Source organism: Anomaloglossus baeobatrachus, chromosome 4 (assembly GCF_048569485.1).
Source record: "Anomaloglossus baeobatrachus isolate aAnoBae1 chromosome 4, aAnoBae1.hap1, whole genome shotgun sequence".
Lineage (NCBI taxonomy): Eukaryota > Metazoa > Chordata > Amphibia > Anura > Aromobatidae > Anomaloglossus > Anomaloglossus baeobatrachus.
The window spans coordinates 683,442,651-683,462,473 of NC_134356.1; the positions used below are offsets into that span (position 1 = coordinate 683,442,651).

At 45.0% G+C, this 19,823-nt stretch overlaps 1 protein-coding gene across 1 annotated transcript; it reads left to right on the top strand.

Annotated features, from left to right (window-relative positions):
- Positions 1–227: 227 nt before the first annotated feature.
- Positions 228–3,730, top strand: LOC142302141 (zona pellucida sperm-binding protein 3-like). Its single transcript, XM_075343225.1, has 8 exons — positions 228–674; positions 1,849–1,967; positions 2,350–2,453; positions 2,528–2,705; positions 2,775–2,895; positions 3,108–3,199; positions 3,303–3,424; positions 3,498–3,730. The coding sequence occupies exons 1-8, from the start codon at positions 228–230 to the stop codon at positions 3,728–3,730; spliced, it is 1,416 nt and encodes a 471-aa protein (XP_075199340.1).
- Positions 3,731–19,823: the final 16,093 nt, after the last annotated feature.

Below are 19,823 nucleotides of genomic sequence, written 5' to 3' on the forward strand. Positions count from 1 at the left end.
TGTACTACATTACTGACGGATTCCGTTTGCGTCAAAATAGCGCAAGTGTGAGTGGGGCCAAACCGGCCTAAAGTTCACAATCAATGGACATCTACCATATCCTCATCAGGTGTGGAAGGTGTCCAGCCGGGGTGGTAATTACCTCTCCATGTGAAGGTTTGGCCATGTGATGGGGCAGGTATAAAGCTCTGCTGCCTCTAGCATCTCCTTATGTTACTGCAGTCAGGATGGAGCTCTTGGTCAAGTGGAGTTGTCTCCTAGTGGGTCTCCTCTATGGACCAGGCTTTAGCAGCTCTTTAGTTAGACACCAGCGCCAGTCAGATGCTTGGAGAAGAAATTATCAGCCTGGTTGGGGATCTTCTAGAGGCGTTGGACAGCATGGAGCTGGATCTTCTAGAGGAAACTCTTGGCCATCTGTATCTGGATGGGATAACCGGTATCATGGCGAACGTCAACTCCGACTGCTTACACAATCTCCTTCCTCCCCCATCAGTGTGCAGTGTGGTGAAAGTAACATGGTGGTGATGGTGAACAGAGACTTCTATGGTAATGGTAAACTGGTGAAGCCCTCAGACCTGACCCTGGGATCCCAACCCTGCCGAGCTGGACCCCAGAGTTCGGACACCACTGTGATCTTTGATAATAGTCTCGAAGCATGTGGAAGTGATTTGGAGGTAAGTAACTAGAGGAATAATGCCATGTAACTTGCACTAATCAATTATTGCAACTCTCCTATAAACTTGTGTGTGTTGCATTGTAGACTACTGGTGTACAAGAGCCCAGGCTGCTTTGTATAGTGTAAACCCTTCCCACCCTCAAAAAAAAAAAAAAAAAAAAAAGCTTTCTTCTACTCTAAGGGGCGGTCTGATGGGTGTCACTGGGCCCTGAACTGATGCCTTCTCCATCTTGTTTAGTTGATGTCCTCCATCCCAAGTCCATGTAGATGACGCGTCCTATGTATTCTACACAGGAGCCTACATTGCGTTCCTGTGCACTTCTTTCTGCCCCACTGGGGAGAGAGCAAAGTATTGTAGTGCATGGGTGATCTTTGACTTTTCCGTGGACATTACAGTACACTGCTCTACTCCCTAGCAGAGCAAAGTGCAAGTGCGCAGGAGTGCAATGGAGACCTGTGAATGACGTAGGACGCGTCATCCACATGGGGCTGGGCAGGACGGTGATCACAAGAAAAGAGTTGCAGGTCTGAGACCAGTGATGCCCATGCAAATTGACTGCTCCACAGGTGAGTAAGATGTGTGTGTGTGTTTTTTTTTTTTTTTTTTTTTGTTTTTTTTTTTATGGTCTATAGTGACCTGGCCTCTTGTATACAGCATTATAGACTCTTGTATATAAGAGCACACTGGTGGTGATCTCACATTTAGGGGAAAAAAGCCTGGTGCCTGATACCCTTTTAAGGAGGCCCATTCACATCCTTGCAATGCAAGAACACTAGTAAAGAGGCTATGGCATGGAATCCCCAGACCAGTTCCTTGGGAATTTGTCAAAATTGCCCCCCAAAAAATTGGTAATCAAGCACCATAAATAGTAAAGACTCCCTATTCCAGAAGTCTCCAGACTAAAAAGTCCAGTGAGCAATAAAACACTACTTTACATATCTTGACCTCAGTTTCAGGAAAGTTCCTCCACTTGGGTGACTGGTATCTATTTTTAACCCCTTGGTGGTTCATCCATTGGTTGGTCATGGTGCTTTCAACACTGTTGAATGAGTTCTTTAATGGTAGAAAAAGCGTGAAATATATTGTGCTCTTGGACTTCTTCTGGTCCTCCCTAAACATCGTTAACTTTGATACTGACTTTTTTTTGTTATTGTGCTGTTCCCTTATTAAGATGACTCCAGAATGGCTTATCTACCAGATCAACTTGCGCTACACCCCCTCCTCCTCCAGTAACGTGCCCATCACCAGATCCAATCCAGCTTTGGTTCCCATCCAGTGTTATTACCCACGGTGAGTCTATATGTTGTCAGATCTTCTAGAGATTCTCCAAAATGTACAATTTCATAAAGGGCTGTTTGTAGTAAGATGGAGCCTTCATTAATGTCAAACAAGCTGACTGGTGACCAGCCACTATCATTGCTCGGGAATAACCTGCCCTTGGCTTAAACCACTGACAAACCCATGCTCAGCCAAATGTATGCCCGGATTGGAAGGCATTGAGTTTGGCATAATGCTTGTGCTTAAGGAAATTAAGGTTTCCTCCAACACTGTATTTCAAACCTTCTTTGGGTGCATTTGATTTCATGTTGGCATTGGGGTAAGTCCCTGATAATGCATCTTATGGCAAAGTAGAGGTTTAACATTCCTATCTGGATGTTTCCACCTTTTTTAGACATGGTAATGTGAGCAGTAACGCCATTAAGCCAACATGGATTCCATTCAGCACCACGGTAACCTCAGAGGAAAGGCTGGCTTTCTCCTTGCAGCTCATGACTGGTAAGAAGCTTCCAGCACTGGGGTGTGGGTGCTGAGTTTTGGCTCTTGCTAATGCTCATGTATATTCTCTCCAGCGGACTTCAGTGCTCCCACTTCAGTACTGGTCTACTCTCTTGGTGAGATATTGTACATAGAAGCCTCTTTGGATATCCAGAACCATGTCCCGATGATCCTGTTTGTTGACCGGTGTATGGCCACCATTACTCCGGATGTGAACTCTAGACCCAGTTATGACATAATCTCCAACAATGGGTGAGTTGCAACCATCAATACTGTAAGAGTAATAGTTGCTCCCATATCTACAACTAATCTGTTTCAAAGGTGCTTGATGGACAGTATGGAAGACGATTCCTCCTCAGTCTTTGTTGCACCAAGACCTCAAGCCAACAAGCTCCAATTCATGGTTGATGCCTTCAGGTTCACTGACAGTGCTGCTTCTACGGTGAGGAACACAGACTGGAGATAACTTACTAGGAATAATTTTGAGCTCTTTAAATGACCTTTAAATATAGATCCACCATACAGCTTGTGGACCACTTCTGCCTCATGCACATATGCTATATGGCTTTAATATATCTAGAAGGTTTGTGTCCCTGAAAACAAGCTTCCATAGCTTACCCTTAGGGCTCATAGCTAATTATGTGTTTGTGCTAGATCTACATCACCTGTACCCTGAGAGCTGCTGAGATCAACCAGACCCCTGATCCAATGAACAAGGCCTGCTCCTACAACAAGGCCTCTAGAAGGTAAGATGGGCTGGTCTTAGATCTGGTATTGTGTGACATAACTCCTAGAGTAAATAGTGGATAACTAATCAATAGTTGGGACACTTGTCTCTTGGTCTTCTAGTTGGACATCTGTGGAAGGACAAAGTGGGATCTGCCAGTGCTGCACCTCTAGGAACTGCGCTACTACTGCTGGCCAGAGATCACAATGGGGACGACAAAGGGGGTTTCAGAAGAGGGATGTTGGTGAGTTAAATTTCTTACATGCCTGATTAAATTCTCCTCAAATATATAGTGGACTCTATTTGTTCTTCACCAGGTTCTTCTCTTGAGAAACATGGCCTGGCCACCCTGGGTCCCATACTAGTGACTGGATCCAGGACTAACCAGGTTACTGGTGCAGGAGCCCTCAAAGCTTCCAGGACTGGTGCAGGACCTGAACCTCTACAGCTGTGGGTGCTGGTGGCCATCGGATCTGTCACTTCAGTAATTGTTGCCGTTGCTTTTACTGTGGTTGGAACATGTCTTCTGAAAAGATTTTCTACCAAATAGTTCACAAATAAAAAAGGAAAGTTGTATGTATTTTTGTTCCAGTGTCTTGGCTGTAGATGGTATTTAAAGAATTATGGCCGTGATTCCTCAGACAAGATGGCTCAGTTATCTTAAATCACATGTCTGCCATATGGCAGATCCTTCATAACATGTAGATGGCGGTATTATGTGACTTCTGGGTTTTAAGGTCTATTGTATTGAAGCCAAATATCTAAACTTGAACCCTCAACCCTAACATCTAAAAATGGTGGTTGATCTAGATGGACTTTAAGGTTTTATGGGGGAGGAGAACTTGAATCCCATGGGTTCAGGCTTTTCCAGTGGTGCCAGGTCAAGATGCACTGGTGACCAGCCATTTAGTAACCAGATGGATGGCACATTTGGCCACTTAAAGGCTTTCATCTATCTGCTGCAGCAAAGTGTGAACCTATTGAACACCACTTACACTACCAGGTTAGTAAAGGGTTAAATTATGATAAACACACCTGAAGAATTGGACGCAGTTGCACAAATCTCCCCTGTCCTTAACAGGTCTAGACAATGTCCATGGGTGTTTATGGTGTTACATGTATGAGGGTTTAACCCAAACCACTGTCCTACAAGATGGTTATTGTTGGCCACTGCACTTATGTTTTACTGCTGGTTGCATTGTGTCGCCCAGGTAAGGGGCTACTTGGTCCCGGGCAGTTGTAAATGGGAAGGACACTCTGGTGGCCGTTGTCCGGTCCCGTGCCCTGGGACTTCTCTGTCAAAGGGGGTGATATTTAAAGTAGGGATGAAAGTTGGTGTTCATGACGCCACCTGTGTCTTGTGGTTAAAGGTGTAGAGCTGCTGAATGTGATACTCCCAGAGATGGTGGTGGCTGCAGCAATGGTGTTAGGCCCTCAGCAGGTAGGGCTGTACCTGGGAGATGTGAAGGGCAATAATTGAGACGACACCAGGTTGTCATGAACAGTCTCTACTCACTCAGACCCTTGGACTACTGATTGAGGTCCCATGGAGTACCAATGTAATGACCCCGGTTGCTCTGTCCCCGGCACTCTTTTGGTTGGGTCCCTGTAGCATGGAGCGTTTGATACCCTCACAAGGGACAGTCGGGCCCAAGTCTTCTCTGTACAGCGGGCAGTGCGGGTCCTGTGGGGAGGTAAGTGTCTGAACCCCCGATCCTAGTTTACTGCTGATGCCCCTTGATTATTCGGTTCGGTGAAGTCCATGAAGGTGTCATCCCTGTGCAGGTGATTATCAAGCGGTGTAGAACTGGTGCCTGATCCAGGACCCTGTGCTCAGGTCCCAGCAGTATCTGTCCGTACCCGACCTGGCAACCACTCTCCAGTGCCCCCAGGTCACCGTTGCACGGACCCAGCTCAGACACGTCCGCACACCTGTGTGCCACACTTATCCTGACCCCTTCTCAGCAGGCTGGCTAAACCCAGGACTCGTTCCTACCTCTAGGAAATCATCCCCTTTTTGGTTAAGCCTGTATGCCTGCTGTGGAGTGGAGCACTAGGATTTTGTTGTGCTTTGGTGATATTGGCACTGGTACTCCAGGTCCTGGGGGTAGGTCTTGCATCCCAAAGAGGATGCAGTTCCTCGTAGTGCCCTGAGTGGCTCAGGGGCACTACAGCATGATTATCCCCACCCCCTCCCCCAAAATCAGTGCAGAATGATGAAACAATGTACAGGCATTCAGATTGCCAGTCATCTGAATACACCTTCCTATCTACTTTGTTTTCCATATGTCTCCACCCTCCCCTACTTAACATCTGTCTGCATAAAGCTAGGGAAGGGAGAAGATGGTAGGAAAACAAGCTGGTGGGAGAGATCTGACTGGCATCACCATGATTACTCTCTTGAATTGCTGTTTTGTTTGTTCTTACTCCTAAAGACTGCAGTACAGCGCAGCTCACATCTATCCTGCGCTCTACACTAAGCACTTACACTGGGAATTACGTGTAAATCTTAAATTTGTGATTCAGACGGAGCCTCTGATTCCCTATAATGAGGCAGTCACTGGACAATGTCTGGCATACGATCCAGCAGTGTCTCCTTTTCTAGGTGTGCAGAAAATAGTCTGCTATAGGTTTGTGCACCTCTGGGGGGGGGGGAAAACTAAAGAGTCCAGAGTAACTCTACTGTTTCATAGTGAATTGATCAGTCTGGGGTTTCATCTGAATCATGTGTTTGAGATATATTTAGATGGAAATCCTACTGTAAGTGCTCAGCATAGAGCACAGGATAAATGTGAACTGATCCAAAATGTTCTGTACACCACCAAAAAAAGCTTCAACAGCATAAAAGTCCAATCCCTACTTGGGTCCATCATCGGTTATCAGAAATATGGGGGGGGGGCTTCATATCAGACTCTAAAAAAAATAAACATGTCTCTCTCACCCGAAGAAACTCAGTAAAATCTGCACTTCAGAATCCAAATGCCCCCCCCCCCCTCCCTTCCGAGCTCCACAATCTGCCTAAACCACAGCTGCCATTCACATGTTTGACATGAAAAGCTGGCTTATTTTACAGGTGTGGTTCCAAAAGCATGAGGTGGGCACAATGTATGGGAAACTACAATGGCAATTTTCAAAAACTTCTTCATGTTACATAAGTTAGGGGGGAAGCCCCTCTCCATCTAATTCCACCTTTGTACACCAATTATACATTTCGCCATTCAGTACTTTATAGCCCACAATGTTGTGTACTAAGAAAATAACTCGGCCCTAACAAGTTATAGTAATGACATACTATCTCTTGTGGTCAGCATTCCAGTCTGGCTGCTCTAACTGTATAGAATCCTTTCCTTTTTTTAGTTGCTGAAATCGCAGTGAGTGCCCCCTGGTCCTTAGTATTGTCTTTGGAAGGAATAATTCATGTGCCGTTCTTTTATATTGACAATCTAATATATAAAGCTGTATGTTTATGTATGTCCGGAATTGGCAGCTACAGCCACAAAATTTTGCACACTCACCCTTCTGGACCCTGAGTGTCATAGGCTATGTTTTGAGGGGAAATTTTTACCCCGCGCTTTAGTTATTCACCAAAAAACCCTGCCTCCATTAAAGTGAATGGAGCTGGGAGCCACAGTGAAGCCAGAACTTCAGAAGAATGCGCAGCCATGCCCTTATATGGAATGTTGGCGTGTCACAATGCAGCCAGGGTAAGAGGCAGACACCAAGAGACAGACAGGGAAAGAGAAACAGGTTAAGAGACAGATACAGAGACAGACTGTCACGCTGTACTCTAAGATGTACAATAGCAGTACAGCGCAGTAATGTGGGACTGAGTTTCAGGAATCCTCTATCTGAGAAGGTAGTTAGCTGGTAAACCACTAGGGGGCGTAAAAGTGGAGGAAACGTATGAGCAGGGAATTCTCTAGCAGAGGTAATACTAGTCAAGCCCACCAGATGGCAGTAGAATCGTCAAAGCCGTGTCACAACATGAGGTCTTGTAAGTACACAAGGGCAAAGTCTAAACGTGGTCAGAGGGAAGCAAATAGTCAGTAGCCGGGAAATCGGAGCCTAGAAGCGAGGGGGAGTGGGAAGACAAGACAGAATTAAGGTAAACAGATAAGGAACGAACAGGGAGACAGCGGGAGAGACACTGATGGAAACAGACAACAGAGGAGGTTAACAGGTCAGGTGAAGACGGAGGTGAGGAGGGGGCAGGGCAGACAACAGGTCACTCAAGAGCAGAACACAGCAGAGCCAGAAATATCACTGGCGAAGTCCAAGAGAAACAGTGCCCTAATAAAGCAGCCTGACCTCCAGAACGAGGCAGAAAGGATTAACCCCTAACGTGACTTGCATCAGAAGTGAAACTAAAAAAAGGCTCAGCTCCAGCTGAGCCAGGAGTCACTCATGACACAGACACAGGGAAACACAGACCGGGTAAGAGACACAGACAGGGTAAGAGACAAAGACAGACACTGGGAAAGAGACAGACCGACAGACACGGGGAAAGAGACAGAGATAGATAGACAGACAGGGAGAGAGACTGACAGGGAATGGGAGAGAAACAGAGACAGTTACTATCCCGGGCAGCGGATATTGTGTGCCGAATACATTTTTGTTAATACATTCTATTTTGTTAAGTTATTAACCCGGGCGAAGCCGGGTAGTGCAGCTAGTGTGTGTGTGTGTGTGTGTATATATATATATAATCTCCTCTGAGATGTCTCTTTTTCCAACTCTCATCATATGGGAGGCCTCCATTCCTTGTAGTAGTCTAGTTAGCCATCTTTGAACTAACGTCTAAATGTCCTTTTTAAAATGTGGAGCACAAAACTGGATCCCATATTCCAGATGTGGCCTTACAAGTGATTTATAGAGGGGTAATAATATGTTGGGATCACGGGGATCTAATCTCTTTTTATGCACCCTGAAATCTTGTTTGCTTTAGCAGCTGCTGCCTGACATTGAGTGCTGCTACTCAGTTACTTGTACCCAGAATCCCCGATCTTTGTCCTGTTCTGTAGTCCCGAGTTTACTCCCATTTAATGTATACGCAGCTATAGGATTACTCCGTCCTAGGTGCATTACTCTACATTTATCATTAACTCTCATTTGTCAAGTATCTGCCCATTCTGACCTCTTATACAGATCTTTTTGTAATATTGTACTATCAAGGTCCATTTTTTAATATCCTACATAGTTTGGTGTCATCAGTAAGACTGACACTTAACTCTCAATCCCATCCACAAGGTCATTAATAAAGATGTTAAAAAGAATCGGTCCCAGTACAGATCCCTGTGGTCCCCACTGCTCCCAGTATGGATCCCTGTGGTCCCCATTTCTCCCAGTATGGATCCCTGCGGTCCCCACTTCTCCAAAGAAGGATCCCTGCGGTCCCCACTTCTCCCAGTACGGATCCCTGCGGTCCCCACTTCTCCCAGTATGGATCCCTGCGGTCCCCACTTCTCCAAAGAAGGATCCCTGCGGTCCCCACTTCTCCCAGTACGGATCCCTGCGGTCTGCACTTCTTCCAGTACGGATCCCTGCAGTCCCCACTGCTCCCAGGACATGTCCCTGTGGTCCCAACTATTCCCAGAACAGACTTCACAGTACGTAGAACAATATCCAGCACCATAACAGGAATCCAGCCAGTAAGATAAATAAAAAATTCTTCTGTTTTATTTAGATCATAATATTAAAAATACATACAAAATATGACCAAAACCTGACATGTTTCGGACGCTAGAACATGGTCCTTACTCATGGGTCTATGTGTAAGGACCATGTTCTAGGGTCCGAAACATGTCAGGTTTTGGTCATGTTTTTTAATTTTCTATGTATTTTTAACATTATGATCTAAATAAAACAGAAGAATTTTTTATTCATCTTCCTGGTTGGATTCCTGTCATGGTGCTGGATATTTCTCTACATACCTTGAAGTCTGTTCCCCTGGGCCTCCATCCTGGTGATCCTCCGTGCATCAGATATTTTTTGATATTCAAAGCATACAATGGTAGGCTGAATGCTTTTTTGTTTTTTAATTCCCAGAACAGATCCTTGCGGTCCCCACTTCTCCCAGTACAGATCCCTGCGGTTCCCACTGCTCCTAGTACAGATCCCTGCGATCTCCTCTGCTGACTATTGCCATTCAGAGAATGAACCCTCTTCAAGCAAAAGATTGACAACATCAGAGTTTTTCCTACAGCCCCCACAGCCCCTCCTCATAACCACTCGGCTCTCTACCTCCCAAACCAGTTTTTGTGCCATTACAGAAGATAAAATTTCCTCCCCTCTCTTCAGATCACAACTCACCACCTGTGAACTTGGCTTGCTCCCGTTCCACCTCCTCCCCAACCTCACCACAGCCTTCATCCCATCCCTAACCCATCTCTTCAACCTTTCACTAACAACTGGTGTCTTTTCCTCATGCTTTAACCAATGATCTACTAACCGCCAAAGTCAAGCGACACTACTTTGTCCCCCTCCACCTGGACCTGGCCTCTGCCTTTGATAGAGTGGACCATTTTCTCCTACAACAGCTTCTCTTATATCTGGGCATCACGGACTTGGCCCTATCACGGATATTTTCATATCTAATGGACAGGACATTTGGCTTCACCCACTCACACACCACCTCCTCATCTCGGCCCCTATCTGTTGGTGTCTGTCTGTGTCCCCAAGGTTCTGTTCTTGAACCCCTCCTCTTTTCCATGGACACCTTCAGCCTGTGACAGCTCACGGAGTCCCACGGCTTTCAGTATGATCTCTACGCTGATTACACACAGATCTACCCCTCTGCACCTGACCACCTCCTTACTAACCAGAATCCCACAAAGTCTGTCTGCTATTTCATCCCTTTTCTCTGATCAATTTCGGAAACTTAATATGGACAAAACTGAATTCATCATCTTTCCCCATCTCACTCAACCACCCCAACAGACCTATACATTAAAGTCAATAGCTGCTCACTCTCCCCAGTCCCACAAGCTCGCTGTCTCAGAGTAACCCTTGACTCTCCTCTCGCCTTCAACACACATATCCAAGCCCTTTGCACCTCTTGCCAACTCCATCTCAAAAATATTTCCAAGACCGTATATTCCTTAATCAAGAATCTGCAAAAACACTAGAGTATGCTCTTATCATCTCCTGCCTCGACTACTGCAACCTCCTACTCTGTGGCCTCCCTTCTGGCATTCTCACACACCTCCAAGTTATTTTAAACTCTGCTGCCCGACTAATCAACTTGTCTCCTTGCTATTTCCTTGCCTCTTCTCTGGCTTCTCCCGGATTTGTGCATTCCTTAACCAAGAATCTGCAAAAACACTAGTGCATGCCCTCATCATCTCCTTCCTCGACTACTGAAACCTCCTGCTTTGTGGCCTCCCTTCCAACACTTGCACCCCTCCAATCTATCCTAAACTATGCTGCCCAACTAATCCACCTCTCCCCTCGCTATTACCTAGTCTAGCCACTCTGTCAATCCCTTCACTGACTTCCCATTGCCCAAAGACTCAAGTTCAAAACCCTAACCATGACATACAAAGTCATCCACAAACTATCTCCTCCTTACATCTGTGACCTAGTCTCCCGGTACCTACCTGCACGCAACCTCCGATCATTACAAGTTCTCCTTCTCTACTCCCCTCGCATCTCCTCTTCCCACAATCACATACACGTTGTAATACTACTGTATGTTCTGAGGATTTCGATTGCGTTAGGGCAATGACAACAGAGACGAGTTCTTGGTACAAGATGTTATATAATATGTCACCACAGTAGATACACAACGGGAATAAACACAGTAAAACAACACACAAAACGGAGCGAAGGGGATTCCCGGGGCCACGCACCGGACTCCCCCAGGGAGACCACCAGAGCGAACCCCTGTACAGGGACTGTCCGGCAATCAACCCCGGAAGGCCTAAATGTGCGGCAGCCGGTACACAAGGGGCAAGTGGTATAGTCCAGGAGTGTCCGTACGGGATGATTGTCCAGAGTGGTTACGAACCGGGCAGAGTGCTGATCAAAGACGGCAGACGGAGTCCGGGCACAGCTTGAAGAAAACCGGGTATGGTCCAGAGTCGGTCGGTAGAGTTTCAGGAGAATCCAAGGCAATCAGGAAGTAGAAACAGCAAAGCAGGAGCACACAGCAAGCAGTATACTCAGGCACTGGACTGGGCTGAGAGGCGGCCTTTTAAGCAGCTGGACAGGAAGTAGGGCAACAGAACATAAAACTCCATGTTAACTGAGGGCAAGCTCATTCAAAAGAGAACTGGAAAACCTGGAAACCTGACACACGTTTTCTCCCGTGCCTCCCCCATACTCTGGAAGTCTCTACCCCAGCATATCAGACTCTTACTTTCCTTGGAAACCTTAAAAAGGAACCTGAAGACCCACCTCTTCCGACAAGCCTACAACCTACAGTAAGCCTCAGTTTACTATACCGATGCACGACCAGCTCTGCTGTCACGTACTGTATACTCACCCATCCCCTGTAGACTGTGAACCCTCATGGGCAGGGTCCTCTCTCCTGCTGTACCAGTCTGTGCCTTTCATTAATCATGTTTATTGTACTTGTTTTTATTATCTATACCCCTTTTCACATGTAAAGTGCCATGGAATAAATGGTGCTATAATTATAAATAATTTACCACAACTCTGTTTCCTAGCTTTCAGCCAATTCCTTACCCAGTTGCATATAGTTTCCCCCAGTCCTTGCTTCTAGAGCTTCAGTATAAGGCTATTATGTGATACAGTATCAAATGCCTTCACAAAGTCTAAGCTAATCACATCAGCTGCATTACCAATATCCAGATTTACACTTACCTCCTCTAGATAGGTAGTTTCTTTGATCCACCCTCTTACATTTCTTAAATATTGGTACTATGTCAGCTATTCTCTAATCCTGAGAAGCCAACCCTGTTACATGAGAGTCTAAGAAAATAAAATACAACGATCTGTCAATTACTTTGCTCAATTCCTTCAATAACCATGGATGAATGCCATCTGGTCTGGGGAATTTGTGAATGTTTAATTTACTCAGATGCAGGTGTACTTCTTCTTGTATTAAATTAGCCACATCAGGGGGGACTTTAATTTTTGTCTTGTTAAATGATCCCTGGAACAGTCAGTTCCTAGGTGAACACGGATGAAAAGTGCCTGTTTAACATCTCAGCCTTTTCTTTATCCTCAATATTTATCTTACTATCTTTTAACCCCTTCACGACCTTGGACGTATATATACATCCTAGGTTGTGCCCCCCCCGGTTACCGCAGGCTATGGCGGATAGCCTGCAGTAATCCCGGCACATGGCTGCTCATCCAATCTGCAGACATGTGCGGCTAACAGACATGGGTGGATCAGAGATCCACCCGCGCCTATTTACCACTTAGAGTGCACTTCAATATCTGACTGCACAATTTAAATGGCTGTGGTGGGGATCCCATACCTTTTTTCTTATGCGTTTCAAGAACATCCATGAGTAAGCGCACATAGATGTGCTCGTAATGTGTAAGAGAATCATGTATGCCCGTTGGGGTTTGTAATATGGACTAATTTGTCACAATAAATGTTGGCGTTTATTTTTTGCAATGCTGATCTTTCTTTAAGGTTTGTTTGACATATATGTTTGGTATCTACGAACTCGTACTGACATGAGGCATCATACGGACACGTCACTTTTACCATATAGAGAACGGGTTGAATAAAGCTCCCAAAAAACCCCACGTACAATTGCACTTTTTTTTGCAATTTCACTGCACTTGGAATTTGTTTCCCGTTTTTCAGTACACTATTTTGTTAAACTAATGGTTTCCTTCAAAAGTACAACTCGTCCCGCAAAAAACAAACCCTCTTATGGCAATATTAATGGAAAAAAAAAAGTTGTGGCTCTTGGAAGAAGCGGAGGAAAAAATGAAAAATGGACTGGAGGTGAAGGGGTTAGGGGCCGATACAAACTGTTTTTTTTCTTTTTGGCATTGATATATTTATAACATTTTGGGAGGTTTATTTTTTTGTCTCTGGCGAGTTTTGTTTCAGTAGCTAATTTTGTTGTTTGATTTCTTTTTTACTTTTCCTATTGAGATCTTTATACTCCTGAAATGTTATTTCTGTATTCTCAGTCTTCAAGATTTCTAGGCCCTTTTTTTTGTTTTATTATACAACCAGGATAGATGAAATCCTCCATAATAATGATCCGAATATTATTATTATTATTATTATTATTATTTGCTGCCTTTTCAATTTGTTGCAGCATTTCACCCTCTACCTGTTCAGGTATGTTAGGAGGCTTATAGCAAACTCAAATTAGCATTTTTCCGTTATTCCCCTCCCCATACATTTACCCATACTGACTCTACATTGTCACAGCGCCCCACCAATGTCATCATTGAGTACAGGTCTCAGGTTAGATTTGATAAATATACACACCCCTCCACCTTTTTTGTCTTTCTTGTCCTTCCTGAATGTAGTATAACCCTCTATGTTTGTCATCCAGTCATGGCTTTCATCCAGCCAGGTTTCTGTAATGCCCACCACATCATAATCCATGGATGACATAAGAGTCTCCAATTCATTAATTTTGTTTGCAAGACTTCTTGCATTTGCTAGTAGACATTTAATACTATTAACACATTCATTACTCCTACTCACCTCCCTACTTTTCTTGCATGTCCCCACCTGTACCCCCTAAATCCTCATTGACCCCTTCTGTTTCAATGTCTGTGCCTCTATCTTTTACCTTGTTTGCTCAAATACCCTCCATCTCCCTGAGATCCCAGTATTAAAGCTCCATCTGACCATTTTTTCCCAGCATAGCGGCCCCCTTCGCATTGAGGTGCAGTCCTTCCCTATCGTAGAGCCTGTAGCCGACTGAGAAGTCTGCCCAGTTCCCCATGACCCCAAACCCTTCCTTCCTGCACCAATTTCTAAGCCACATATTTATCTCCCTAAGCTCCCGCTGTCTTTCTAGTGACGATCGTGGCACTGGTAGTATTTATGAAAACACCACCTTGGAGGTCCTGGACTTCAGCTTCTCTCCTAGTTCCCTGTAATCATTTTTAAGGACCTTCTACCTTCCTCTAACTTTGTCATTAGTACCAATGTGCACCATGACCGCTGGGTTGTCCGCAGGCCCACCCAGCAATCTGTCTATCAGAACTGCAATATGCTGAAAACCGGCAGACACACTGTTTGGCATTGACTGTCTTGGATAACCCTGTCTGTCCCCTTATTATAAAGTCTCTGAAGACCACCAACATCTGTCTGTCTTCTAATTATAGAGTCCTCTACCACCACCATCTGTCTGTCACCTTAATATAGAGTCCCCTACCACCCCAATGTCTGTCCCCTAATTATAGAGCCCCCTACCACCAACATCTGTCTGTCCCCTAATTATAGAGCCCTCTACCACCAGCATCTGTCTGTCCCTTAATTATAGAGTCCCCTACCACCATCATCTGTCTGGCCTCTAATTATAGAGTCTCCTACCACCATCTCTGTGTCCTGTAATTAGAATCCCCTAGCACCATCTGTCTGTCCTCTAATTATACAGTCTTCTACCACCAACATCTGTCTGTCCTCTAACTATAAAGTTCTCGACCACCACCACCTCTCTGTTCTCTAATTATAGAGTCCCCACCACCATCTGTTGTCTCCTAATTATAGAACCCCCAGCACCACCATCTGTCCCCTAATTATAGAGCCTCCTACCACCAGCATCTGTCTGCCCTCTAATTATAGAGCCCCCTACCACCACCATCTGTCTGTCACCTAATTATAGAGTCCCCGACCACCACTCTCTATCCAGCCTTTGCTGCACTCTTAATTCCCTCCTTCCTACAGCAGCCATTTTCCTGGTTGCTAGGAGCAATGTCCTGCTGTAGTAACCCTAGTCCTGGGCCTGTATCCCCAATATCAGCCAAACAGGCATATTTACTAGGTTGTGCCAGATCGGGACTAGGCTCCCTGACGCTTTTCCCCCTACCTCTTCTTCTGTTACCCAGCTACCTACCTCTGGGTCCTGACCTTCCCCACCTCCCCCCTCCTCCATATCACTGGCCCCAGCCAGAGAAAGCTCAGTGACCTCTAAACTCCTCTCCAGATTTGCAATGCCCCTGAGTGTTGCAAGCTGCATATTTACATCCATTATTAGAACCAAAAGAATACAGGACTTAATTAACATAATGAAAGTCACTGAGACTCTAGTCACCATATCATAAATGTATAAAAGGACTGACTAAGTCAGGAGGATGTATGTATATACACATTAAATAAAGGGACATACCCAAACGTATTCAAAAATACAAAAATAATTTATTTCATTTAATTAGTGACCGCAACACATAAAGACATACACAGGAGTGTGAATTAAAATCAACACAGAAGGGCGATGTGTTACAAGTAGGGACCCATTTGGCATAGATATAATGTATCATACATAAAGGCATAAGTTCATCAAATTACATATGCTCAGGAAAAAGTCTCAGGTAAAGGGTTAATATAAATAGAAAACAGTAAATATACCAACAGTAGTAATGGGATTAGCCTATAGTGCCCTGACAACTACAACAGAGATTATCCATGCATATTATTGTAGTCTGTCAAAGTTAGACATAAAAGGAGCATGAAGCAATCAATGGAAAATGTAAAAGTTAGCAACTGAAGGAAAAATTTCCATAAGCACAAATAGTTGCAGTTTGTCACATAGAAAACACATGTTGTAAGAGGCTCCAATTAAGCAAGAGAATAATGCAAATTGCACTGCAGGTATAAGCCTAAAATAAGATACAGAGCATATGGTCAAAGCAGCACCAAATCAAAGAGCAAACACGCCGTAGATGCTGTAGTTAAGCTGAATAGCACACATGGCTGCAGCAGAGCTACTGGTGCTGTGAATGACCGTGGAAATAGTCAGAGGAGACCCGGGGATATACCAACCAAAGTGGAGTCACCAAGCAGGAACACACCGCCCCCACCTCGACGCGCGTTTCGCAACTGCTTCGTCGGGAGGTGAAGGGGCAGTGTGTCTGAATCCTTAAAAGCCCCCGGTGAGCCGCTACTGTGATCTTCATTATTATTGACTGTTCCTAATCCCCTTATCTGTTCTTATCTAGTTTGCCCTTACTTTGCCCAGTCCTGACATGGTGACTTTAGCCTCCTGCCTGTGCGCGCGGCGGCTCGTGTATGCTTCTCCCCGCCTCACCTGGCGTCCACATGGCTCTCATGATTGCAGCAGCATCATGATTGTCTTGACTCCATCGTGCGGTGAGGGACGGGCATCGCTGATCCGCCGCGCGCCGCGATTGGCTGGTGAGCGGCTCACTGGGGGCTTTTAAGGATTCAGACACACTGCCCCTTCACCTCCCGACGAAGCAGTTGCGAAACGCGCGTCGAGGTGGGGGCGGTGTGTTCCTGCTTGGTGACTCCACTTTGGTTGGTATATCCCCGGGTCTCCTCTGACTATTTCCACGGTCATTCACAGCACCAGTAGCTCTGCTGCAGCCATGTGTGCTATTCAGCTTAACTACAGCATCTACGGCGTGTTTGCTCCTTGATTTGGTGCTGCTCTGACCATATGCTCTGTATCTTATCTTAGGCTTATACCTGCAGTGCAATTTGCATTATTCTCTTGCTTAATTGGAGCCTCTTACAACATGTGTTTTCTATGTGACAAACTGCAACTATTTGTGCTTATGGAAATTTTTCCTTCAGTTGCTAACTTTTACATTTTCCATTGATTGCTTCATGCTCCTTTTATGTCTAACTTTGACAGACTACAATAATATGCATGGATAATCTCTGTTGTAGTTGTCAGGGCACTATAGGCTAATCCCATTACTACTGTTGGTATATTTACTGTTTTCTATTTATATTAACCCTTTACCTGAGACTTTTTCCTGAGCATATGTAATTTGATGAACTTATGCCTTTATGTATGATACATTATATCTATGCCAAATGGGTCCCTACTTGTAACACATCGCCCTTCTGTGTTGATTTTAATTCACACTCCTGTGTATGTCTTTATGTGTTGCGGTCACTAATTAAATGAAATAAATTATTTTTGTATTTTTGAATACGTTTGGGTATGTCCCTTTATTTAATGTGTATATACATACATCCTCCTGACTTAGTCAGTCCTTTTATATATTTACATCCATTACCTGGGCTTCCAAATATGTAACTCCCTGACATTGACCGCAGACTTATTCAACCTCGAACGACTATATATACAGTACAGACCAAAAGTTTGGACACACCTTCTCATTCAAACAGTTTTTTTTATTTTCATGACTCTGAAAATTGTAGATTCACATTGAAGGCATCAAAACTATGAATTACCACATGTGGAATGAAATACTTAACAAAAGAGTGTGAAACAACCGATAATATGTCTGATATTCTAGGTTCTTCAAAGTAGCCATCCTTTTGCTTTGATTCCTGCTTTGCACACTCTTGGCATTCTCTTTTCGACTGTACTGTATATCTCACAAGATACACAGCTGGCAGCATTGTCCATGGCGCTCATAATAAATGGTACAGAGAAAAGCAGAAATCAATGAAAAACACCAAGCTATGCTCTTGTGTCAAACTATGATATTTATATATATATATAGCCCCCGCACTTAAAATACAGCCCCCGCTCCTCTCAGCAGCCCTCTCTTAGGAGTCACTGGAACTTGTAGTTCTCCAACCAGTAAATTGGTGTATGGAGTCTTATAGACCATGCGACCATGCAGAGCCCGAGAAATTAAATATGTAAATAGCGACAGGGAATCTAATGTCGTGTATTGGAGGCAGTAATCCTAAGGGGTACTTTACACGTTGCGACATCGCTAATATCGGCTAGCGATGTCCAGCGGGATAGCACCTGCCCTCGTCGCACATGTGATATGTGGTGATTGCTGCCGTAGCCAACATTATCGCTACGGCAGCTTCACACGCACTTACCTGATCGGCGACGTTGCGGTGACTGCCGAACAATCCCTCCTTCAAGGGGTAGGTGCGTTCGGTGTCACCACGACGTCACTGCGGCCACTAAGCGGCCGGCCAATAGAAGTGGAGGGGAAGAGATGAGCGGGACGTAACATCCCGCCCACCTCCTTCCTTCCGTATTGGCAACGAGACGCAGGTAAGGAGATGTTTGTCGGTCCTGCGGCTTCACACACAGCGATGTGTGCTGCTGCAGGAATGACAAACAAGATCGTACCTGCAGGAGCGACATTATGGAAATGAACAACATGACACAGATCAGCGATTTTGACTATTTTACGCTTGTTCATCGTCGTTCCTAGGATTTACACATTGTGATGTTGCTACCAGCGTCGGATGTGCATCACTAACGACGTGACCCCGACGATATATCAGTAGCGCTGTCGCAACGTGTAAAGTACCCCTAAGAGTCACTGGCTCTGTAAATCACCCTGCCACATGACTAAAGGGCGCTTTACACGCTACAATATATCTTACGATGTGTCGGCGGGGTCACGTCGTAAGTGACGCACATCCGGCATCGTAAGGTACATTGTAGCGTGTGACAGCTACGTGCGATTGCGATTGAATGGTAAAACGTTCATCGCACGCACGTCGTTCAATTCCTAAAAATTGAACGTGAGGTTGTTCAATGTTCCCGAGGCAGCACACATCGCAGTGTGTGACACCCCGGGAACATTGAACAGATCTTACCTGCGTCCGCGGCGCTCCCGCCGGCAATGCAGAAGGAAGGAGGTGGGCGGGATCTTTACGTCCCGCTCATCTCCGCCCCTCCACTTCTATTGGCCGGCTGCCGCGTGACGTCGCTGTGACGCTGAACGTCCCTCCCACTCCAGGAAGTGGATGTTCGCCACCCACATCGAGGTCGTATGGCAGGGTAAGTACGTGTGACGGGAATCGTGCCGCACAAAGTGAACGTGCTGCACATACGATGGGGGTGTGTCAAATCGAATACGATATCGCATGCAAAATTGTCACGTGTAAAGCAGGCTTAAGTATAAGAAGCGAAAAAAAAATCAATTTTTAAGACATGTTTTGGTCTTTTTTCCCCTCATCAGTGCAAAGCATTAGAACTGGTTGGCTTAGTGAGATGACTCTGACTTCGGGTCTATGGGGTAAAGTAGCTCCTTGTGGAGAGTACCAAGTTGGCGTATAATGAGATATAGACCATTGATGGCTTCCTCTAGAATTGAAATATGTAAATAAGGATAGGGAATCTAGTGTCATTTATTGTAGGCTGCAATCTGAAAAGTTACTGACCCAAAAGGGCCTTGCTTCATGGCTTAGGATAAGAAGTCTAGCCAAAAACTCCATTTATAAGATAGTTTTGGTCTTTTTTTCCCTCATCAGTGCAAAGCATTAGAACTGGTTGGCTTGGCCTAACCAAAAACTCCTGTTTCGGTGTTTTTGCCCTCCATCAGTGTTGAGTAGGATAACTGACTAGCTAAGTGTGAGGAGGAACTTTACCCATCAGTCTCCATTAAACATTGGAATTAGTTGTACACTGGTCACAGTAGGTTGACTGTATCGATGGAATTGTACCAATAACATCACTTTATTAGATATCTCCGTTATGGAGAATCACCGTCTCTACTGAAGGACTTCCAGACAGGGAATAAGAATGGAGTTAGGACTACAATAGTAAATAAACTGT